Source organism: Camelus ferus, chromosome 7 (genome assembly GCF_009834535.1).
Source record: "Camelus ferus isolate YT-003-E chromosome 7, BCGSAC_Cfer_1.0, whole genome shotgun sequence".
Lineage (NCBI taxonomy): Eukaryota > Metazoa > Chordata > Mammalia > Artiodactyla > Camelidae > Camelus > Camelus ferus.
Window position 1 is genome coordinate 73703928 of NC_045702.1, and position 25897 is coordinate 73729824.

The 25897-nt window shown below is 32.6% G+C and overlaps 1 protein-coding gene across 12 annotated transcripts in view; it reads right to left on the minus strand.

The window, feature by feature from the left end:
• The window catches only part of PHTF2 (putative homeodomain transcription factor 2), a 171924-nt gene that overhangs the window by 68293 nt on the left and 77734 nt on the right, over positions 1-25897 (minus strand). For 8 of the 12 annotated variants that reach the window (XM_032484143.1, XM_032484142.1, XM_032484136.1 and 5 more), the window contains 8 exons: positions 24629-24815; positions 22820-22975; positions 17918-18136; positions 10102-10230; positions 8338-8610; positions 7975-8106; positions 5735-5821; positions 828-983 (listed from right to left, as the gene is read on the minus strand). In XM_032484143.1, coding sequence (XP_032340034.1) covers positions 828-983; positions 5735-5821; positions 7975-8106; positions 8338-8610; positions 10102-10230; positions 17918-18136; positions 22820-22975; positions 24629-24815 — 1339 coding nt within the window. The remainder of the gene's footprint in view (positions 1-827; positions 984-5734; positions 5822-7974; positions 8107-8337; positions 8611-10101; positions 10231-17917; positions 18137-22819; positions 22976-24628; positions 24816-25897) is intronic. The other 4 variants (XM_032484145.1, XM_032484144.1, XM_032484147.1 and 1 more) reach the window with 2 other exon arrangements.

Below are 25897 nucleotides of genomic sequence, written 5' to 3' on the forward strand. Positions count from 1 at the left end.
CAATTTTTAAAAGGAACTGAAAGATATTCACTAAAATATTAATGGTAGTTCTCTGGTTATTACTGGTGATTTTAATATTCTTCATATTTAATTGTATATTCCAAATTTCTTATAATAAACTTATTTTATAAAAAGAAAATAACTGTTTTTAAAATTTTTCAAAAGTAATTAAAAGCTGAAAGAAGAAAGGAACACTGATGTCACTATGTAAAAGTTGAAACACTTTAGTTCCAGAGTCAAACCAATCCAGACGATAAATAATAACTGTAGTAAAGTGAATCAACTGGTTTGTGTGCTGCTCTCCCCTTTCCCTTTGAGTTGGTTTGAGAGGGTTACAATTTTTAAAAATCAAACTATTCCTGACAAAACACTCAGCAAGTTCACTGGCAATAAGTTTGTTTGAATGATTCCTATGAAATGGTAAGGAAAATATTTAAACAAAACCATACAAAATAAAGTTAACCATCAAAATTATGCTTTATCCTTTCTATTGAATAAAAATTTATGCTTATTCAAATATGGCTCTGCCACACTGCAAGGCAAACATAGCTCATTAATGGTTTAAAAATCCATCATTTCTACAAATGGTACTTCCTTCTTGTCAAATGAAAATGGGACATAAAAACAGTAGATTAGATTTGAAGTCTGTCTCAAGGCAGAAACACTGAAGAAAGGCTTCTGCCCTATCAAATTTCAAGTTTTGCTCTATAACACAAATGGTCTTAGTAACACAAGTTCCTGAAAAACTTGAAATAAATGAAAACATTTTAGTTTAATGTATAGATTATAGGCATCAATTTATAACATTAATAAACATGCATTCTCACCTGTTCAGTAAGTAATATCGAGGTATTGCTATATTTTTTACTTGTTTCTGATCCAAGGGTAACAAATCTTAGGAGAAAAAGTGTTAACGAGATGCACCAGATTACCAGTTCCCAATTGTAGTGACAATCAAGGAAGATCTCATGTACATGAAGCAACTAAAGTATATGAAAAAGGCAATATGAAGAAGTAATGTGATTCAAACAATTTCTTTTTAAAAGAAAATAACATTTTACTTCCTACAAATTGACCATGGATATAGAATTACATTTTTTAAATATCCACATTTATTAGAAAATATTTCAAGCACATTAAAAAGTACAGAGTATAATGTAATGAAACCCATGGGGCCTCTACCCACTTTTGTCAAATCTTAATATTTTGCAATATTCTTTCAGATTTTTGAAAAATAAAAAAGATTTCGTTGAATCCCTCTTAAACTTTTCCTTAATCACTCTTCCCCTTCCTTCCCCACCACCTCTGTAAGAGTAACAAATTTTGCATTTATAGTTTAGCTATATATGTTAAAACCATGTTATTTTATATATATTTTAGAATTTATATAAATGCTATCACATTGCCCATATCATTCTTCAATTTTTATTTCAATGGACTTTGTTTTCAAAGTTAATCCACTTATCCATGATACACTAAGCTCAAATTCATTCATTCTAAATCCTATAAGGTATTACAGTAAAAGAATATACCAGTTAACATTTATTAATACTCTACCAATTAATACTTCTTTAGTTGCCAATTTTCCTTATTACAAACAATGCTGCAATAAGTATTCTCTTAGGCATCTCCTTATGCAAACATGTAAGACTTTCTCAAGGAGTTAAAATTTAGGAGTAAAACTGCTGAGTCCTTGGATATTCACATATTCAATTTTAGGAGATACTACAAATTTATCCCTGAAACAATCTATGCTCTCAGTAGTGTAACAGAGTTCACTCTGCCCTCATTTCAGTGCACACTTGGTATTATCCAACTTCCTAACACCTGCAAATATGATGGATGTAAATTGCTCTCTTATTGTTTTAATTTCACTTTTCCTGATTACTTATGGAGGATGAATACGCTTCATATGCTTGCTGGTCACTGGGTTTCCTCTTTTGTAAATTACCTTTTATATTCTATATTCACTTTTTTCTGTTAGATTGTCTTGTTTTTCTAACTGATTTGTAGAAATTATTTATATATTTTGAATAACAAAATTATTTAAGTCATATATTGACAATATCTCTTCCCAGACTCTGTTTTGTCATTTATGGTGTCTTTTGTAGTACTTATAATTTTTAGGGAGGGGTAGGGGGAAGAAGATTATATGAGAGACTGAATATATTAGGCAAAATTCTAAAATATTTTCTGTCTGGCCCTTTACAGAGGAAGTCTGCTGATCTCTGGGTATAGGAACAAAATTGATTCTTTTAGGCTGATATTATACACATTTCTGTTGATCTTGATCTTCTAAAAATATATCATATTTTTAATAATTTGTAAAGTTACCTGGATGTTCTACATAGACAATCATATACTCTAAGATTTTATTTTTTCCTTTCCAATCTTTATACAATTTTTTTTCCTGTCTTGATGAAAATGCTAACTGCAAGATAGAGAGGGAATGTGTCTTATTCCTGGTTTTCAAGTAAATATCCCCAAGATAATAAATATCATATGTACAATGTTTACTCCAATTTTTGAAAGATATACTTTTATCAGATTAAGAACAATACTTTCTAGCCATTGTATTACATATGAACCTCCACTGAAATTTACTAATTTGTTTTCTGTATCTATTGAAATGATTAGAGATTTTTCTCCTCCTTTAAATCAACTAAAAGAGTTCAAAACTAGATTTATGGATTTCCTAACTTGAAAATCTTTTTATCCCAGGGACAGACTATCTTTATCATGGCATATTTATTGTCATTAGATTGCTGGCTAGGAAAAAACGTCCTAGTGTTCTACATCTAAGTTAATAAGGGAAATTAGCTCATTGCTTCCTATTTTCATACTCTCTCTCTGGTATTGGTATCAAGGTTATATTAAACACAAAATGAGTTTCAGGAATATTCCCTCTTTTTCTATTGTCTAGATCTTTTCTGTAGGATTAGGATTACCTGTTTATTTGAACATTTGGCAACATTCATCTGTAAAATCCCATGGGTCTAGAGGATTTTTGTTGGCAGTAGATTTTTAAACTACTGAATCAATACTGCTTTATCATTACAGTTCTTAGCAGGTTTCCAGTTACTTTTTGAGTCAGTTTAAATCAATAAATTATGCAGTTTAAATCAATAAATTATGCATTTCTACAAAACCACCCACTCAAGCTTTCAACTTAAATGACATAAAGCAACTTATACGAGTATTCTTTAAAAAAGTCTCAACTGTTCCAGTAGTTAAGAGTTTAATACTGTGCTTTTTCTTTTTTAAATGTTATTTACAAGTATGTTTTGAAATTTCCAAGTGTATGTTTTTTTGTTGCTGTCATTTGTTTTTACTTTAACTGCATACAGCCAGTGGTCTGTACGGTTATCAGCTGAGAATCACTTTGTCACCCACTACATAGAAAAGTTTTATAAACTGTCCTTATGCCTGAAAAGAATAAGTACTGTCCAAATATAGAACAAAATTTTAACTATCTTGTTTAGATACATATCTTCATATTTTTTTCTGTTTAATCTATCAATTACTGAAAGAAATGTGTTGAAACCTCCCAATGTGGTATTTTGTCAATTTCTTACTACAGTGATACTGATTTTGGCTGTATATAAATATGTTTGAAGTTATACGATTATATGCATACAAGTTTAGAATTATTAGATCTTCTTGATGAATTCTTCTTTTACTTTTTGTCAAGTTTCTCTTTATCCCCAATAATGTTTCTTGGACTACAGTCTATTTCATCTGATATTAACATAAGTTCACCAGCTTTCTTTTGGCTAATATTTACCTACAATATACGTTTCTATTCTTTTACATTCAAATATTATGTTCCATGTGTCTTTTGTTGATAATAATAGATAGATTTTATGTTCAGAGGAGACAGAACTACTACAGGATGTACTTCAGGAACATGGAAATTAAACCCCAAATAAAAGACTAATGCAATAAGGAATTGTGAGTAAAGAAATCAATCTTTTTCATTTTGGTTGCTTTTAAGATTTTTCTCTTTGTTTTTGGTGTTCTACAATTTCTCTATAATGTGTCTAACTGTAGATTTATTTTTATTGCTTCTTCTTATTCTTGTTGTGCCTCCTAAACCTGAAAATTAATGTCTTTCATCAATTCAGAAAAACTTAGCCATTTTCTCTCTACATATTTCTCTCCCTCTTCTTTCCATCTGAAATTTCTGTTAGATATATGTTGGATCCCCCATTTGTCTCAATCTCCTTTTCATATTTCCATCTCATCATCTCTGTTCTATATTCCAGTTAATTTCTTCCATCTCCCAGTTTACTAATTATCTTTAGCTGTCTTCAGTCTGCTATTTATTGTTTATTGTGTTTTTAATGTCAGTGATTGTATTTTTCACTTCTATGAAGTGATGTTTGGCTCTTTTGAAATCTGTTTTTTCATATTATTATTTATGCTAAAGGCATCATTTTAAACAAGCTTATCTTACAGTTTCTATCTCATCAGATCTTAAGTAGCTGGAGATGTACTCCTGCTATGTGTTGATCTGTTGATTCATTTGTGTTGGATTGTTTTTTTCGCATGTTAAACTTGAAAGGGGCTTTATCTGTGGAAATCCTATGAGGCCTAGGGTTGAAGTCACATTCACATCCCCCAGAACAGTCTTGGTTTTGGTTCCTCCAGGTATCCAGGAGTCTAGGATCACTTTTTATATTAACTTCTTGACATAGGGGTTACAGGACAAGATCTGTAATGTACCTTTGAACTCTGAACCTGTAATAAGGGCAGACCTACAGTTCACATATTCTTAGGAGAGACCTTCCCTGCCTCCCTGCCAGAATCCAGGCAGAATCAGACATGCTTCCTTATTGTCTTTCTGTGCTGTTGATTTGACTGTTTTTCTTATTTCATCTTTTCACTGAGACTCTAGGCCCTTGAGGATTCTGGCCTTACGGTGTATGTTAAGGAGGTTTGGCAGGTTCAGACCTCATCTTCTGTCCTCACATGGGCATAAAATCTCAAGTCTCTTGGGTACTAAGACTACCAACGTACCTCATGTCCTTATCCTAGGGCTGCCATAGCATTAACACATATACTTAATTGCTCTGTTTTTCAGTTTTATCTTCATTTTTGACCCCTTACTATCTTTTATAAACTCAGACATACATGTAGTATGTATATTAAAAAGCTCCTATTTGTACTAAAAGGCTGGGGTTTTTTATTTCCCCAGCATTATATGATGTTTTAAAAGCAGAAAATTTTTCAGGTAATCTAGTGTGTCTATTACTTAAAATGGAAATTTACATTTTATAGCACAGGATATACTTTTGAGTTTCCTGACTGATCTTGGTCAATGAAAATTCTTTTTCAGAGCACAAGACAGTCAAGTCACAGTGACAATTCAGATATAAAAGAACTAATATTAAATGTGAATAAAGCAGAGATTCATGGAAAATAGTCTGAAACAATTTCATAACTCTAGTCATTTATGAGTTGGTTTTGGGAAATAAAGCAGGTGAATTGTAGGCACAAACTAATTATTATATGTTCAATCAATAGACATCTGAGAGTAAGTGAGCCACTGTTTGACAGCAATGAATAAGATGCATGTATTTATTCTACTAAAAAAAATAAACTGTAAAAAGTCAATTTCAAAACTTGTGTAACTACGCTTACTTATATTATTTGTTTATTATTAGAAAGCCTTCTGAGGCTGAATATTTATAGATCTGATTATGTAATTTCTACACAGAACAAGTTAACTCACCTGGGCACAACAGATAAATACAACTGAGATAGTCAACAAGAAAGCAGATGAAACTATTACATCAACTGATCGCTGAGGACCTCGACGCTGTGGGGAAAAAAGGAAAACACTTAAATATATTTACTGATTAGCAGCTAATTCCATGCTTTCAATTAAGGTATTAACCCATCACTGCACACTGATTATAACTTATAACACTGAAAATATACCTAATTTGTAAGATGAATTTTAAATTGTTATTTCCTGAGGATTTGCAACACTGAAAATGGTGAATATATAGCATAGAATTCTTAGGATTACTTAAAAATATTCCATTTTGTCAAACACTAATCATTTATTCAACATGTTTCTTGAGCACCTTGAGGCACTGCTAGGTGCTGGAAATATAGCAAAGAACAAAATAGACATGGATGCTGTCTTCACAGGAACTCATAAGGAGCCAGACTTCAAGCGCATAGTGATAGACATATATGATAAGTTGTCATGAGTGCTACAAAGGAAAGGTATAGAATGTTTTGAGAAAATTGGTAGGGAGTTTGGTGTAAATATCACTTCCTTAGGGAGATCTTCCCAGGACCACACTCCTAACTCCCAGACTGTACCAAGCTAAGGTGCAGGGGCATAATGGTACATGGTAGTGTTGTTGGCAGAATGAACAGTATGTGGAAGAGCATAAAACAGAAGATTATAGTGCATTCAAAGAGCAGAAGCAGTGTAGTGGGGCTGGAATGTAGGGAGAAAAGTGTTTCAAAATGAGACAAGAGGGACAGGCTATTTGCAGGAACTGGGTCACAAAAGGCATTATAAGTCCTGTAAAGACTTTGGTTCTTCATTCTAAGAGCAATGGGGAACCTTCAAAAAGTTTTAAGAATTATGATCAAATCTACAGTTTTAAAAGATTTCTGGTGGCAAACTGAAGAAAATATTAGGAGGAAACAGGAATACTGGGAGGCCAATTAAGAGGCAACTGCAGTAGTCCAATACAGAAGGTGACTGGTGGCTGCAATTAGGGTGGTGGAAATGGAAACAAAGAGAAGTAAATGGATTCAAGATATATTTTGGAAGCAGAAAGGGTGGGAATTGGTGATAAACTGGATGTTGGAAATGCAAGACAGGGAAGTCAGTACCCAGGATAATTCCTAGGTCTGGGGTTACATGTTTCCCTCACTGAAGTATAAGCTCCTAAGGGTAGGGACTTTCATCTCATCAATAGCGAATAGCACATGGTTAACATTAAATAAATGTTTACTGAAAAAAATAATCAATGCATAAAAGAATGCAATACCTACTTGAGGTTGATAGTGAGGGGAAATTTTGGGTGGCTCCTCACTAAGCCATGTAACAAAGATCATATCCATCCTTCCAGAGGTGTCACAGTGAGAAAAAATAACCTACTCCAATTTGTAGCACATCCCAATGGAGAGTAAGTTAGTTGAATTTAACAAGTTAAATAAATAAACAAAATGATGACTTTTTAAAGTGAAAGCATTGATAAATAGTGCTAATTGTTTCTACTTCTTTCCTTGTTATTTCAAAATAAAAAGCATTAAAGATTTAAATATGTCAGAGAATAGTTGGCCTTTAGGTCAACTTTATTAAGACATGATTACTCCACACATAATGAAATTCACTGCTAATGCAACAAAGAAGTAATTCTCAGAAGTATTTTCCTAAAACTCATTCAGATGTTTCCCATTTCCCTGCTGAGTTTTTATATCTTAATTCAATAATTAGGAAAGTTATTTAAAAAGCTTAAAGGAAAAGAATGGCATGAAAAGGATGGCTTAGAATTGCAAGCTAATATTTCCAAGTAGTAATAGGCCACTTCAGTGAAGCAACTCACTGACATGTTTTAAAAATTCTTTTTTAAAGCAGTGGGCTCCCTCTGCTGGCTTGTGATAACCATTCTAGGTAGAAACAAAATCATTCATAATCTAGCTTTTGAATGAGTAGAAGTTGGCGAAATTTATGAACAAAGATAAATTTAAGACAATCTGATCTTGAATCATCTACCTAAATGCATTTAAGCCTTTTAGACTTCAAGTGTTTTACTGTAAAGAATCAGGTAAAGATTTTAAATTTCTGCATATGGATCAAAAAGAACACCAAGCATGGCCACATAGCACCATATGAGTACAAATGTAAATGTAATATATACATCTAGACATACATACATACTGACAAAGAAACTATGAGAGGAAGCCAGCACATTAAGAGTACTTTTATCACTACCATTCTACCTTAAGATAGGACCGGAGAGAGAGCCACATTTTTATATTCTGTACTTTCTTCAATCGGAAATGGGGAACCTCAGATTTTCGAGCCCTCCTTGCCGATGTTAAATGTCCAAAGAGTTTTGCAAAAAGTAATCGCTAAAAAAGATTAAGATTAAAAATTAATTTCCAAGCAGATTACCACATAAAAACAAAAATCAACAAAACATGGATTATTAAAATTTTATTTGGTTAAGTATTATAAAAACAAAACAGGAAAATAATTAGCAGGTCAGAGTGATTTAATGAAATACTAAAATACTTCTGGAATATTTTGAATATAATGAAAGGATAAAATACTCTCTATTTGGAAGTCTACGTTATACCCACCTGTTTATAAGTTCTTTCTGCTACACAGAGCAAAAAAAAGAAAATCCAAACAAGAGACACACGAACCACAAAACTTATTATAACCATAGAAAGAACTAGGATATCTTCATTAGAACCAAACGCAATTATAGAAAGTTCTGAAGCAGAATGTGCTGTGAGTTGTTCCAAGTCTGTAGCTTGGGAGAGTCGGAAAACAAATGGAGTTAAACCCAGGATTAGAGAGATTGCATTTCCAAAAATCTGGTATCCTATTCCCGGTATGTGGCTGTTTACCTTTATAGAGAGAGGGAAAAAGAGAAAAAAAAATTACACAAATTTTATCCACAATAAAATGAGTTCCTATTAAGCATTATTTTATTTGTAGCAATATGAAATCCTCTTGTTAAAATACATTAGTTTTAGTTCATGAATGATGAAATCTAAATTTACTCAAAGTTTGAGAGCCTATTTTACATAAAATGTTAAGTGATTATTTTTTCAATTTTTAAAACCTGTTCATTATCAGACCTCTAATTCACTAAGCAAATGCAAAAGGATTCACTAACTTCGTCTTATCGGGATCTTGAAAAAATACTCTATGTATCTCATTATTTAAAAGCTAAAAATATTCACAAACACCGCAATATTAAAAAGAATGAGGAGATCTCATACCCACTTAAAATCAGCTAAAGAAAAAAATCTAGAATTATACTTATTTGATAAATTTGTCATTTGTGTTTTTCCTCAAAGAGTTCAATATACAAATGGGTATCTCCTTAAACTCTAACATCATTTTAAAAGAGAGAATATGCTAGAAAGGGACAAATTTAAAAAGAGAGGAAAAAAGGGTGGGGGAATTATTTTTTTAAAAAAAGGAAACGGAAATTAAATAATAGGGAAATATAAGATTGGTAGGATGGAAGGGATCTTAAATATCTAACTAACTTTTTATCATCATATTATATATACATTATGTAAAAATCTGCTAGTTCACAGATAGTTAAAGTATGGACCATCAATCAGATCCAAGTCTTTAGAGATTCCTTGTCAGTAGCTTTTCATTGCTCACACTGAAATATGTAACAGGAAGCAGATCAATTTCTAAAACTAGTTATTTTAATTCCTGTCCTATGTAAAGTGTGCACAAACAATTCTAGCCCAACACCACACAGGGCTTTTAGAACTGCAAACTAAATCATGCCTAGTTGTCCAGAGGAATCAGGTAAAACTTTAAAAGTAGTAATGATCTCATAAAAGAAATAATTTAATAGAAATATTGAAATTAAAATCTGTAGTATTTGTACTCTGTTACTTCAAATTACTCAAGATTTTTACCACTAGCTGCATTACTTCTATATATTTAAGTAGGCAAGCATCAATACCAATTTTCTATAATGTTTTGGGTAGTAATAAATAAATGAATGATACAGAAATGATACAGAAAAGTTAAGTTTTCATTTATATATATCTAGCAACACCTGTATATACCTAACAGCTCCTGAATTTGATCTACTGAAAGCAAAAGAAAGAATAACATAAAAGTAGAAAAATTTAGATTGTATCACCTACTCTTAATTAGAAGAATGAAAAACACAAAAAGATCAGAGTGGTCTGGTGACAAATCAGTGTTTAAATCACAGATGGAGCCAAACACAAGTAACTTTTTTTTTTCTGGTTGAAGAAATGAGGTGAGTGGGTTATAAATATAACATCCCCAGTAATCGTTTCATATATTAATAATCACTGTCTTATCCTTGAACTAAAGATTAAAATTTAAAAACCCACCCTGTTCATTATCATTCCACTGATTTCAAGTACAGACATGTCCGCTTTCTTGCAGTCATTACCTTCCCATACGATAGCACTTATTTTTTCTAATCCCGGGTGGGGACTATGGAGCCAGGGCAAATGACTCTATAAAAAATAAATAGAAATTGGTGAATGTATTAATTGCATTTTATAAAACATGTATGTGTGTATGTATCTCTATATACACAGACACAATTTTATCTACACTAAAAAGTAGAAATTGATAGATGCATTTATATTTTATAAATAGAACATATGTATGTACCTATGCGTAGTCAGATCATGCACAATGTCAATGACACTAAAAATTCTATCTTAAAATTAGCATACACTGAACAAGTAACATAATTACAGTTACAAAAACAAGTTAAGAACTTTCTATTACATATATTAGGCAATCTATTGTTCAAATATACTCTAAAATGCATCAGCAAAAGCACTTAGTAGTCTGTCCGCCTACGTAACTAATACACTAGTGTTCAAAGACAAATGGACATCAAATTCGTATGTTTATATTACCAATTGTCCAATTTATGATCATTCAATACAAAAGAATATGACAGCTGAGATTTGAACCTCTTTGAAAGATTAAACAGTAATGCAGTCTCATTCTGAAAAAAGATACACACCTACCCTTAATATTTGATTTAGTTACTTTTCTGATTTTTAATCTATCCTTTCTCCAAAGGTTCGATTTAACTTTTTTTTTCCTCTGAAAGCAAATATTGCAAGCTGAAGCACACAGAACTAGAAGTACTTTCACAATAGAATAAGGTATATCTTGAGGTTTCAAGAAATAGAAAAAGGTAAAAAGAAAAACTGAAAGCTTTAATACAAATAATCTGATATGTAAGGTCGTTTGGGGTTTTTTTGTTTGTTTTTTTGAGATCTATAATTAAAGGAATATAACTTCAAAACAGGATAGTCGTGGGTTAAATATAGCAGTAAAATTAATAAAACACTAATTTTTATATTAACAGATATTGATAAAAGTAACAGTAAAAGATTAGCCCCAGAGAGGGATAAATTTGTTTGTTTACATTACAGTATTTCTAACTTATTTTTATAACACACTTCATTAAAATAACTTCTATGAACAGAAGAATCTACTTTAGAATATTCTTTGGAGGACAAAAATGTGTTTAAAATATGGTAAAGAAGTTTCTGTAAACTGAGGAATATAATATTTTCCTCTAGGGGGAATAAAGCTGCATTGATTCATTTCAATTAAAGGTACAAAATAATAATACAATATATAAGAAAACAGATATGAGAAATCTTCATTCTGATCTCATACATTAATTTTCTTTATGTAAGACTATATATTCTCTTTATTATAAACAGAGTAAAACCTAATTAATAATTACATAGGCAAACCATAATGCCAGTAGTCATGGTACTGGCAAAACCCTTTCACATTTAGTTATTTGACTATGAAGAAGTTTCCCCTAAAACTTTATCTTTTCCAAAGATTTAGTAGTTTAATATACATTAACCTTCATGGTATGTATTTCACTACTGGAGAGCCTTAAGAGCTATGAGATACTAGTTATTAATTATCCACTTACTTCCTTATGATGTTTTATAATTTATCCCCAAACAAAATATTCTAGTTTGGGCTAGAAATAATTTGCACCAAAATATGCATCAAACTTTCCCTAGAAATTTAACAATTATGAAACACAGTGCAACTAAAAAGTTAGGATCAAGTATGAGCAGCTGAATGGAAAAAGTGTTAAGCCTGAAAGGCAACAGATTTCAACCACTGATACACAGACTGGTTTTTTTGGTTTTTCTTTTTCTTTTTTCTTTTTTAAACTCTCAGTCTATACCAGTGAATTACATGATGCAAGGCACACCACCACCAAGAATGTCCATCTACAGACAGAAATAGGAAATCAAACAGTTCTCTACTCTCCTTTTAAAAGTACTCATTTTGCCCAGGTAACTTCCCAGTTACTCTAACCAGCATTTGATAGCATTTCCCTATTTCTAGAAAGCCAAAAGGCAACAGAGTAAAGAGCAACTAGAAAATGGAGAATTTGAAGAGTTAGTTAAAAGATACAGGTATCTGCATGTGTGAATGTGTCTGTCAAATGTACTCTGAAAAACTATCTTGTTGAAACATGTATGGCCTATGATGTATGGAGAAGAACATAACATAAAACACTTTTTAAAAGGCTCAGGGAAAACAACAGAGCAAGAAATTCCATTTTATAATTTTATCACACATGTTCTTCTTAGTTGTTTTTCAAACTAAAATTTGGAACTTTTTCAATGGTTGTGCTTTATCCTCATCAAAATCTTAACTGCTTTGCCCCTTGTTCATTCAAAACTGCCTGAAAACCTCAACACTTAAGTAGTGGCATGTTTTATTTCAAATAAATTAACCACGACAATTGCCTTACTGGAGTTTCCACCTGTGGGAACTGTAGCCACTAAAATATGGCTTTACCAACTGAAAATGAATTTCACTTGAATGTGGCTTTATATTTTATTATATACTAAGCCATGACTACAGGAGAAAATTTTTCTCCTTTAGAAATGTTTCAATAACTATTTACAAAGAAAATAAAACAAAAGTATAAATTTGGTGACATCCTGACTAATGCACACTGATTCAAATATTCAGTGTTTCTTTATGAGGGATTTTTTTCAGTCTTCATGGTACACAGAAAAGGGTCCTCCAAATCTAAAACAGATATTGCTCAGCAGTTTTTTGTTAAAGGGAGCTAATATCCATTACACAACTATTAGTAAAACTGAAAACATGAGCTTATTTTCAGAAGTCTCAGAACACGAAATGTATGCAAAAAAGTCTTTACATTGGCAAAACCAATGTAAGCTTAGTATACTATAATTAAATACCCAGAGTAGAACATTAAAAAAAAATTTATCTTATCAAAAAAGGAGCAGGGTGGTGTAACAAGATTTAGGACCAATTTATTATAAAGAGCATTCATCAGAACAATTTTTTAAATCACTTAAAATAGGCCTAATTGGCATGTTTTGAAAAAAAATTTTTTTTTCATTCATTCACTCAACTAGTACCTATTATATGCCTACTATGTACCAGGAACTGATACAACAGGGAGCAAAAGGATACATAATCCCTGCCTCTGCACCACTTACAGTGTTGCTGGGAAAATAGCTCACAGGCATTTTCCTAAACCTCAGTTCTAGTTATTATCCTCACTGGCTTACATGAAGATGCAAATGACTCATCCAACACCCTATTCTCAAACATTGCTCACTGTTGTTTTATTTACTTATTTTTCCCACTTCTTAAATTCAGGGACTTTCAGCTGTTCCCATGGCCATATCTCAGACCCTGTCAACACACAGAACTGCTCTAATTCAGAAATGAGCCTTCAACTACAACCTCTTCCCAGGTCTCTCAAAACTTCAATTCAAAAAACACCTTTCCTTGAATATACTTATCCTTCAATCTATCAGTTTCTTCCTGGATTCATTTCCTTCTCAACCTGACATATCTAGATTCTTACCATATCCATTATTTCAATCAGTATTATCAGCCCCAATCCTGTCCTTTGAATAGCAACTATTTAGCACCTGCACTGTGTGACTCTGGGGGCATTATTTAATTCTAAGACTCCATTTTCTCATCTATAAAATAAAAAATAAACTATACTATCACAGGTAGTGAGAATTGCTTGAGACACTGCATCTAGATTACTTTGCACAGTGAACTGTATACAATAAATGCTTCTTATATGTTTGCTATTATAATGATTATTATACTATATTCTGAAGAATATCACACAACTGTATAGAATGGGCAACAACAAATTCATGGTTTCAGAACCCAGGTGGACCCTCAACAATATGGCAGTGTGACTCTTTTAATGTGTTAACTGGCTTGAACACATACTCTTTCCCCACCATCTCCATTTCCCACAAATGGCAACTTCAAGCTTTCACCATCACCCACAAGCACCTAATTCTACCATCTCATTTCTTTACTGTTAACAGTTCACAGAATAGAGACCATCAGGCAGTAACTCTTTCAACATCTTACTTGCTTTACATACTCTTCCTCATCCTCCTAACTCAGCAGAGGGTGTGCTCCTCTTCCTGTAGGAGGAAAAGCTTCCTAACTATGCCTCCTCTTCAGAACCCTAAGAAATTCTCACTCAACAACTTTTTCTCCTGTACCTCCTCAATTCTTCCCTACTGTTTTTCTCCTAAGCACATAAGTGCTCAAATAGCTCTCATCTTCATCTCTGGGGGTATGGGGACCAAAACATTCCTTCATTTTCTCCGAACTATCACAGTCATGCGTTTTTTTGTTGTTTTATTCTATTTTTTTAATTGAAGTATAGTTTGTTTATAATGTTGTGTTAGTTTCTGGTGTACAGCATAGTGATTCAGTTATACATATATATACATATATTCCTTTTCATATTCTTTCTCATTATAGGCATTACAAGCTATTGAATATAGTTCCCTGTGCTATACAGTAGGACCTTGTTGTTTATCTATTTTATGTATAGTAGTTAGCATCTGTAAATCCTGAACTCCCCATTTATCCCTCCACCCGCCTCTTTCCCCCTGGTAACCATGAGTTTGTTTTCTGTCTGTGAGTCTGTTTTTGTTTTGTAAATAAGTTCATTTGTGTCATTTTTTTAAGAGTCTACATATTAAGTGGTATCATATGGTATTTTTCTTTCTCTTTCTGGCTTGACGGTCATGCTTTGTAAGCCTCATTCCTCATTCTCACTCCTCAAGTACCTGTGACAAGGCTTCTTTCCCCTTACACTCTTCCTATAGCTGAAGCCAAAATGAATTGATACATTTTTAATTGAAACATTTCAATCAGATAGAGAATAACACTTGGTTTTATATTTTTACTTTATCCCTATTTGTTCCAAATACTTTAATTTTAAAAAATGACAGGCAAAATTGAAACTGACTTTGTGCCCTTCCCTGCTCTCATTCCCTTCTTTTATTCCCCAGATCTACTCTCTAAATTTGGTGTTTATTAGTCCCTTGCATGATTTTATACTCTTACTGTATATGCTTTTACTCATTAATATATAACCTTGCATGTTTTAAAACTTTATTATAAATAGTATATCGTATGTATAATCCTGTACCTTGCTTTTTTCATTCAGTTATATTCACAAGATTTATTCTTTTTGATATATGTAACTCTGAGTTCATTCAATTTCACTGCTGTGTACTATTTTATCACATGCCATGATTTCTTAACTCTTCTACTGTTGGCTATTGCATTATTTTCCATTTTGCACTATCACACACAGTGCAATGAACATTTTTATGTATGTATCCTTGTGCCCATCTTCTAAAGTATATTGTTGGGAGTGAGAAGAGTCCTAGAGAAAGCAGACATTCAATTTCATTATAAAATAACAAAGCACTCTCCAAAGTAGTTGTGCAGATTTATACTAACACCAGCATTAACTAAGAGTTCTTTCTTCATATTCTTGAAAATTATGAAATTTATCAGATTTAAAATTTTTACAATCTGATAGATATGAAATGGTACCTGACTGTTCTAAATTACGTTTCCCTGATTACTAATAAGGCTGACCATTTTTACTTTATTCTGTATTAACTATCTAGGGGAGTAACTTGTTCACATCCTTTGTTCATTTTTCTACTGAGTCATTTGTCTTTTACTTATAAATCTGTAGGAGTTCTGTATGTGTTCTGTATAGTAATATACTGGAAAAATCTTCTCCTAGCCTGTGGCTTGTCTTTTAACAATGTTTATGTCTTAATTTGTAGCTAAAAGTTTTACATTTGAAAATACTCAAATTTATCAATCCCTTCATTTTTGATGTTTGCTTGTACTATTGTATCTAGCTTAAAAAACTATTTTCTTACCTAAAGTAACAAATATTTTTTCTTACATTTTCTTCTAAATATTTTAAAGTTTTACTTCTTCACAGCATTTAGGACCTATCTAGAATAAATTTTTGTGTATGAATAATCATTTTGCCCACAACCATATACTGAACAATCCATCCTTTTTCTACTGATTGGTAATGCCACATATGTCATACACTAGAGATCCATGTAAGTAGGAATCTCTTTCTTGGTTTTCTATTCTGTCCCACTGGCCTATTTGTTTACACACTGTCTTAGTCTGTTTGGGCTGCTATAACAAAATACCACAGACTGGATGGCTTACAAAGAACATAAATCTGTTCCTCACAGTCCTGGAGGGTGGGAAGTCTAAGATCAAGCTTCCAGCAGATTTGATGTCTGGTGAGATCTCACTTCCCTAGTTCATAGATTGCCCTCTTTTTGCTGTAACCTCACATGATGGAAGAGAAAAAGGAGTTTTCTAGGGCACCTCTTTTATAGGGGCAGTAATCCTATTCATGAGGGCTATACCTTCATGACCTAATCACCTCCCAAAGGCCCCATCTCCAAATACTATCACATTGGGGATTAGGTTTCAACCTATGAATTTTGAGGGGACATAAAATTCAATCTATAGCATACAGCTATACCATACTATCTTAATTACTATATCTTTAAAGTAAATTTTTATACCCAGTAGGGAAAGTCCTCTGTTATTCTTCAAAATTATTTTTGCTGTTCTTGACATTTTGTTCTTTAATGTGGAATTGAAATCAGTCTAAGTCCAACTAAAACAGACAAACAAACATACATGCTGGTGGACTGATAGAAAAAGCAGCGATAATGGGTATCTCTGTCTTGTTCCTGACTTTAGTAGAAATGTTCCTAAAATTTCACCATTAAATAAACACGTTTTTAGGAGGCTCTTTGACAGGTACTTTTTTTTTTTTTATCAGATTAAGGAGGTTTCCTCCTAGCTCTAATTTTCTAAGGGTTTACTTGTTGGTTTTATTATTAGGATTTGATGAGGAGCTGGATAAAAGAGGGAAGGTGAGGAAGAGTGAAGATTTTAAATGACCACAGTGTTTCTGGACTGGTGAGTGAGTGGATGAAGATGTCATTCATCAAGACTGTGAGTGCCATAAGAAAAACAGATTTATGAAGAAAGAGGGGTTTTGGTTAAATGTTAAGAACTGGTGGGACATTGAAATGAAGATGTCCTATGACCTGTGCTGTCCAATATGGTACCCTACTCACATGTGGCTACTGAGTGCTTGAAATGTGGCTAGTCCAAATGAGATGTGCTGTAAGTGATCACAATAGATTTTGAAGTCTGAGTATTATAAAATGTAAAATACTTCATTCATTTTTTCATGTTAGTTATATGTTGAAGTGATAATATTTTAAATATATTGGGTTAAACAAAACGTATTTAAATTAATTTCACCTTTTAAAATGTTTTTAATGAGGCTACCCAGAAACTTTTAAATTAACATATGTAACTCTCATTATATTTCTTTTTGATAGCATTACTGTTAGGCACTTGGAGATACAATCTGATATTCATGAGATGTAGATTTGTGAATTATAACCTTACAGGTGGAGTTAAGGCCACAGGTGTAGATGAATCTGATCATGAAGTCTGCGGAGTGAGAAAAGGACTAATGCATCTAAAATACAATTTGACTTACAAAACTCCATTTACCAACAACTTCTCAGGAACTTATGTTTGCAAGGTGAGTGACACATCATAATAAAAATACTGAGATTCTATGTTCCAATGAAGCCAGACCACAGCTCACATAAAAAGAAAAAAAAAAAAATACAGGAACATTGTATTAATTGAATGTAAGCTTTTTCTTCACCTCTGTTAAAATCTGTAGATACACTTAAAGGAGCTAGACTGATGGCCCCACATAATCCAATACTGTAAACCAACCTGATGAAAAGGGTCGTCTCTATATTCTTTTTTCACACATGGATTAATTTGAGGACTTTCCACATCTGTCTCACTGGTACAAGATGATCGGCATTCTGCACAATGTAACAAGTCTTCCCATAATACATCTTCTGTTTCAGATTCTGGCCTTGTGCTCTCAGAATCCTGTCTGGAACTTGAACAGCGAGAGCTGCAACTAGTACCCGATTTAGGGGCATCCTGAAATCAAGATATCCTTTGACATTAATACAATTTATGTACCCTTCCAACTCAAAGGATTCTATCAGAAACATATATTCCTACTTTTTATTAAAACAACAAATACACTGTCAAATGACAGTGAAATGAATAGCAAAACGTTAAAACACATATTAGTTTGTAAGTAGTAAGAAAACTTCCTCATATCAAAATTTATTTGATTTTACATCTCAGCTCAAGTGTTATTTTGCAGGCAAAGGTTATGCCTGTTTTCTCTTAAACTTTACACAAAGTTCAAAATTCAGGCAGGCCAAGACTAGCCTAAGTCTATATGGACTGCGTAGTGAATATTAACCCACATTAATTGATGTGATTAATGGAGTTCTTTTCTTACTCTAGTCTTTTTTTTAAGCAAAAACAGATGTCCTGTATCTACTGTTTTTGTTTTTCAAACAGAAGTTCAATAAATTGATATAAAAATAATAAATAATCTATAACAGGAAGATAACTGCCAACTCAGGTTTTTTAGACAATCTATGGTATAAAAGTGAAAAACTAAAAGGCCCAAATTACATGTCTAATCAATTTTTCCCCCCAGGAGTGTTTAATGTACAAAACAAATACTTATGAGTAAAATTTTGATTTAAATTAATTCAAAATAACCTTTCCTAAATAAAGAATGGTAATAGCCATCCTTGTAGTTAAGTATGCCAAAATTTCTGGATTTGTTTTTAGCTATCCTCTGTCACTAAGATTTGTCAAATATACTTTTAAATGTTTCATAGTTATCCCTCTCTCTCTCCCACGTTATCACCAGATCACCAGAGTTCAGACTTTATCATTCACACCTTGTTTGCTACAAGACCTTCCTAACTGACCCCTATCTGAAAGGCCTTTCCTTCTTTCCAGATTAACCTTCCTACAGTGCAGCTATTCTTACATTCCTCTGACCAGAATCCTTCTGTGGCTTCCCACTGCTCCTCTGGATACAGTTCCCATTCCTCCACTCAGCACACTTGTCTTCAAATGTGCTGCTTCAGGCCTTGTTCTCCATTCTCCATACCACTACCTTCTCCTCCAGTGACACTGGGTTGCTCCCTGGCCCTGAACATCAATTGTTCTTTGCCAATCTAGCCTCTGATTATGCTCCTACTCTCCTTTAAAGCCTACTCAACAAAGTATCAGGAAAATACCATCTATACCTCTTTCTAGCTGCCTTACTTTGTTTTTGAGCCGAAGTTTAGTCATCTACCAACAGGGAATAAAACTACCTTAAAGAGATACGGAAAATCAAACGAGCACTGTAGCTTTTAATACAAACCCAGTACAAAACAAGGGCTCAACAAATGTTAGCTTAAAGCTACTCTCTACTGAAAGAAATCACTCTGTCCCTAAAGTGAGTTATTACTATTTATATTCATTTGACAATAAATTCTGTATTGTTATCTAGTATCTACAATATTGTCTGTGCTATTTAAACGTTCATGTATTTCATATTCTCAAATCATAACTCTCAAATACACCATTAGGTCCATGAAAGACGGAAACAAAACATTATTTTTTTGCCATCCTTAGCACAGGTAACAAAATATCTTACATGAATGAGATATACTGTTGATAATTTATTTATATTAGAATGTGGCACCATAAATATATATTTAGTGTATTTATAGAGTATTTGTGGGAAGACAGTTGTCTGTATGAGGGAGAAGTAAAAATTTTTTTGAAAGAGTTGAGCAGAAAATGAATAAAGAAATAAAAAGAGAAAAAATACAGAAAGAGAAAAGGGTAAAAATTAGATGGCTTTGTTTTATGAAAAGCAGTGCAGAAGTATTTCAGATTAACTAACGTCAACCAGAACACCTGAGGCATATGGCTTCCATCACAATGGTTTTCATTACATAGGAAGGCACAGACTGTATTATCAGTAATGATTAATTCAAAATTTTTTATAAAGCTAGTTTATTATCTATCACTAATTTCTGATGCAGATTGGCTAATCAGATGTAGAAATAAGTAACAGGATTAAAGGCCTGATGACTGTTTAAGTGAAACTAATGGGTGATTTAAGGGATAAGGAAATATCTGTAATTCCTTATAAATGTATTCTGCCAAATACTGATTAATAAGTGGGCCATTTTACAAATGTAAAATCTAAAAATTATTGCCTATTAATTGCTTACATTGCAAACAGAATTTTTCCTGCAATAATTATGTGGCTAATGGCCACTTTGAATTTCACTGCAAATTGCTGAATAAAGCCTAAAAATAGGAAATTTTACAGTTAAAGGAAACAGCTCAAGTTAATAGATTATTTAATGATCTGCTCTGCTCATTTCAAATCTTTAGACAGAGAGCTAAAACTGAGCATATAATCTTTAAGAGAAGAAAAAGTATTTGAACTGAAATATTTGAAGGGAATAAGGATTTATATGCTTTGTGCCAGGCAATTATGCATCATCTTATTTAATCCTAACAATCTGGTGAAGCCAGTCTCCTCCTCTCCCCATTGCATGGATGCAGAAACTGAGACTCAGATAATCTAAAGAATTTTTCCAAAGTCACTTAAATAATCTGACTATAAGCCCATGGTTTCTTCACCATGCTTCCCATCAAATGCTACATTCAACAGATGAAGAGCCAATCTATAATAGGGAATAAAAACTGAAAGATACTTGTAGAGTTAAAGCAAGACAGAGAAAGAAACAGGACAAATGCTTGAATTCCCCTGGACATCACCTACACCTATATCCCAGATAACCAAGTAATTCTACCACCATCTTCCGAATAGGAGACTAGAAGTCAATCAGATATAGTAGATCGTAGAAAAAGACAAGAAACCAGGGTCGGGGTAGAGGTGGCAGACTGAAGGGTGGGAGGGAGGAGAGCTAAGTGAAAGTCCACACACCGAATGGCAAGATCACAACCTCACCCCCAACCCTCTTGGTGCCAAACACATGGCAGTGTGGTATAATATCTACCACTCCCATGCCACCAGAAGATTGGATAATTCTTCTGGAAAAACAGAACACCACTAAAAAGTGTATCTATAGATGCTGACATCTGAGAGGCTTATAACAAATGGCTGGGTCCCTGACCTATCTTATAGTGAGGCCCACCAGTCCTAACCACGCACAAAGTGCTTCCCAAATGATTTCTTTGTGCCTCACTCTAAAAGAAAACAGTATTGCCAATAATTTGAAAAGTATGATAATAAATACATAAAGATGCAAAACGACACTACAAATCCTCTGTCTTAATCTTACTTATTCAAAGGAGGTTTTGTTTTGCTATTTTGAAGCAAATAAAAAACAATTTTGAAGTTGGTTTGACTTGAAAGTAAAGAACTTTTGGAAATGAAATAGAATCTTTCAAATATCTTCTAGTCTAAAGTTCCTCACTTCACAGATGAAGAATTTGAAGATCAGATTTTATTTTTATGTAATCTTTTACATTATTAAAAAAAGATTTAAAACAATCAATGCCTACTAGCTAATTATCAGCCTTACTTAGCTTGAAATCTGGAAGATTTTAAGTAACATTTATTTTAAAGTTAAGATTAGTAAATAATGTTCTGCCATTCAAGAACCTCAATATTTCAAACTACAGTTGTAAACCAAGAAGAGCAAAGGTTACCGGATGAGACAATACCTCTAAAGCCAAATAATTTATTCTATAGGAGAGTGGACACCTCCCTCTGTAGGAGGTCTTGAATCCTCTCCAGGACCAACTGACTTCTAACTGTACATCGAATAAAACTGTGAATTTCACAAGCATGGTTATTAGTTTAGGAACAGGAGACGGTATATCAGATGATACAAGTGAAAAGACAATGAGCAGACACACAGGCATTAGTGTCTTCCTAACGGCAGCCACTGAAAGAAACAGCCATAGTCACTAGAAAGATTGACTAGATACAACCACACAGAAGTGTACAAAAAAATAAGTAACTCTTCTCATCTTAAAACTCTTAATGTATTCACATTCCAGCACAGCATAATATTAGATTTTTCAAAAGTTTAACACTAAATCATTAAAAAAAAAATCAAACACAGTACAAAAAGAGTAGAAGGTGACATTTATCAAAAAGTGATGTAAGGAGTAATTCATTTGTCTTAAAGCAAGGTAATATCCTGTCCTTAGAATAAAATCTGAAAATACAACTGAACGAAAATTTTTTTCTATTTAAATAGTTTCAACAGATGTGATAACTTCAAGAGATGTGATAAAGTTAGAAAAGGGTTTAGAGAAAAACAAACATTAATAAAGAAAAATAGAATCAAAGAAGATAAAGGGATTGAATTTTATAGTATGGGCAAATTACAGGTGACAGTAGCATGAAGGAAGTCACTTCGAATAGTAACTTTGCTATAATCCAGAAGTCATAAAGCCTTTCAAATTGTGGAAAAGACTAATACAGGAGTTCACAGACTGTCTCTCCAGGATGTTCGTAAAAAGGAAACAACAAAGTACGTGTATGAGTCTTCAGAGAAGATGCACAAAATGAGTACAATGTGGCTATTTATCACGTATGAAATACATTAATCTAAAACTGCTCCTCTGTAAATCCAGATCATATAACAATAAGATACTGATAGGAAATATTTGTTATTTCAATAATTATGTTCATTTATTCAAAGAAGTTATAAATTAGTAACATATAAAAGAGATATGCATGTACAGATGTAAGGCCAAAGTATATACCTCATTAGGGTAATATTTCTTATAATGGTGTGACTTTCTATTCCGAAGAATACTCTCAGAAGTCCTGTCTGCATGATGGCGTAATGGGTATCCTGTTTCAGGACCTTCTTCACTGGAGACTTCATCAGAGACATTTGTTACTGTCCTTTGGGTATCCTACGTTGAGAGTACACAAGGAGGATTACTGGTAATTTCTGACTGACTCTGTAGCTTTAAAACGGAAGAACTGTAAATTATATATACATATACACACATACCTTCAAATACATCAGAAAACCTGAAATTATTAGTACTACTTGATTTTCTGAAAAATGTCTTAAATCACTAACTACAGTTGTTATTTTAATTTTAGGAGTAATTCAACAGCAATTTGTCAAATATTGTCCTATAATGTGTCTGTTCACGAAAAGGTTTGAAATAGCTTACAAAATTGAGACAATAAAATAGTATAAAAGCAGGAGAGAGACCATTTAAAAGAAGCTGAGCGGCCTGAAATGCATTATACTATTATCACAACCAAAACTGCCATCAATCGTAAAACCAAGTATATTTAATAATGGGTTATGAGGCGGGAGGTGGTTGGCAGGTGAATGAAAGCACATACCAGACAGACAACACCATGCACATATCAATTGGTAAGAGACATCCAGGTTTCAGAAATTCTAAAACCGAGAGGCTCCAGAACAAGTATTTCATTCATACTTTCATGTTCCTCTCATGTAACATTACTAGGTAATAGATACCTGGAAATGTGTTTGAAAACTCATGACTAAAAATTTAATTGTCAACTGATGCCAGGGATGTGAGGCTCACATTTCCAGAGACCTAAATGCTTCAAAAATCTAAAATCAGAGCAAGAGACTATATTTCATTGCCATCTCATGCTATTTATTATATAGCAACAGGTACTGAAAATACATATCCTGCCAAGCAGTAATACATACTTCACTCAAAATTAGACAATAGACTTTTATTTACTTTCCTCAACACACTTCTTAATGTTTACATTCCTAAAGTAACAGAGGTAACATCTTTTAATATGATTTTTTTTTAACTATAACAGCTTCTAAAGAATAAATTATTTAACCAAAAAATTCACAGAAACAAAGAGAAAGATACCACACTAGGCTTTGTTACAATAAACCCAGGGTTTCTTCTGGAAAAGCAAATAAACAATTGTTATCCTTAACAGATATATCCTCAATAAAAATTTTTTTCAAATTAAAAACAAAACAAAGGTGCCAACACCAAAGGTAACAAAGGTAGGAAAAACAAGGTAATATTTTCATATAGAGAACATGAATGGGAAACCAGGGTCTTAATTCAGTTTCTAGAATAATTTACATGTTTTCTTTTGTCTTTTAGGGGGAGGAGGTAATTAGATTGATTGATTTTCTTAATAGAGGTACTAGGGATTAAACCCAGGATTTTGTGCCTACTAAGCATGCACTCTACTACTTACGCTATGCCCTCCCCTCTACATGTTTCATTTGAAAGAAATTTTTATACAGACAGAAATAGGGAAAGAAAAAAAATAAGGTTTAACAAATAACAACTATATAGATATGGTACTTTGATATTTCAGAAAAATTGGAGACATCAATCAATTCAGAAGGTGCCAAGTTATACCAGAAATCAAGATTATTCACACTACTTTATTGATTTTTCATTTCCATCAGTGTGATCTATAAAGGCTCACAGGACAAATTCTGGAGGAAATACATATATTGAAGGGCGACTACTATGTCTAAGTCGCTTCGCATTAGGTTATGTAAAATCACACTAACTATTTTTAAAAATCACACTTACTTTGCTGGGAATGTTCCTCAGTGTGCCCGTGCTCCAGGCTGTCTCTTCTGGTCGAAGAGTTTCACACTGAGGTTCATGGCTTTGTACTCCATCTTCACTGCTTTTAACAGTCTTTTTCCCATCAAGGGATACATAGCCATTGTCAGTCTCAGTTGATTTATCAATTGAATTCTTTGCTTTCTTTGATCTAAAAAGAAAACATACATAAAGCATGTTATGTGGACTTATTTTGGATAGGTTACCAGTAGAAATTATGATCTCTTAATAATTAAATTTGGTAGTTATTTCTCAGAATTTTAATTACTATCTTATTTTTGCAATACCTTATTTGTTTACAATAATTTTAAAATAATATCTATCACATGAAATAAACATGTAAATCCAACATCCTAATTCAGCTGATTTTATATGTTTTGGGATCTTACAAACCACAATGCTAAGAGATATGTCCCAACTTATCAAATAATTCTTGGTCAAAATCACCTGGTCTTTGAGCAAAATCTAGAGTCAAAATTTTGCTCATTTTTTTATGATTAATAATATAGTTATAAAGTCTTACTTTTAATAAAATGTCTCAGTAATTTTCAAGTTAAGTTGCAATTACTGGCTTGGCTTAATACTCTCCTTTACCCAAATACTTTACCACTAGTATAGATACATAAAAACCTCTGGCAATTTCATTTTAATATACAGTGGAGACATAAAAATATGTGACAAAAAGGAAAACTTTATACAAGATTCTACATAATGGAAGAAGTAAAAATGAAGAATACAAAGAAAAAGAAGTAATAACCTCTTTCACCCACTGAATGCTCTGGAAAAAAATGTTAGTAAACATGTAGCTTATAAGTACCTAAAAGGCTACCATTGAGGTTCTTCATTTATAGGTATTAAATTTTTCTCAATACATAAAATACAACATGGGAAGTAATAAACACACCATTTTTGATGGATAGGCAAATTCTTGAGAAGCTCTCTTCAGAGACTACAGTGAGTGAAAGAATGGTTATTCAAAAGAAATGGTTAGTTGAAATGTAATGTAAGTTCCACACAGAGTTAAAATGTGCTCAATGCAGATTAGGTCTATCATAAAACATCATTAAAAAGCAATTGTATTTAATTATATTTTTAAAAATTCCCCTGAATTTTCTCCAGAGTATCAATTTTGCAAGAAAGGAAAAATAAAATCAATATATTGCCTTCTTGTAGGCCAAAAAACAAAAGGTTTTTAAAATGGGAAAAAGAATGTTATCTTCAACCCTATAGTTA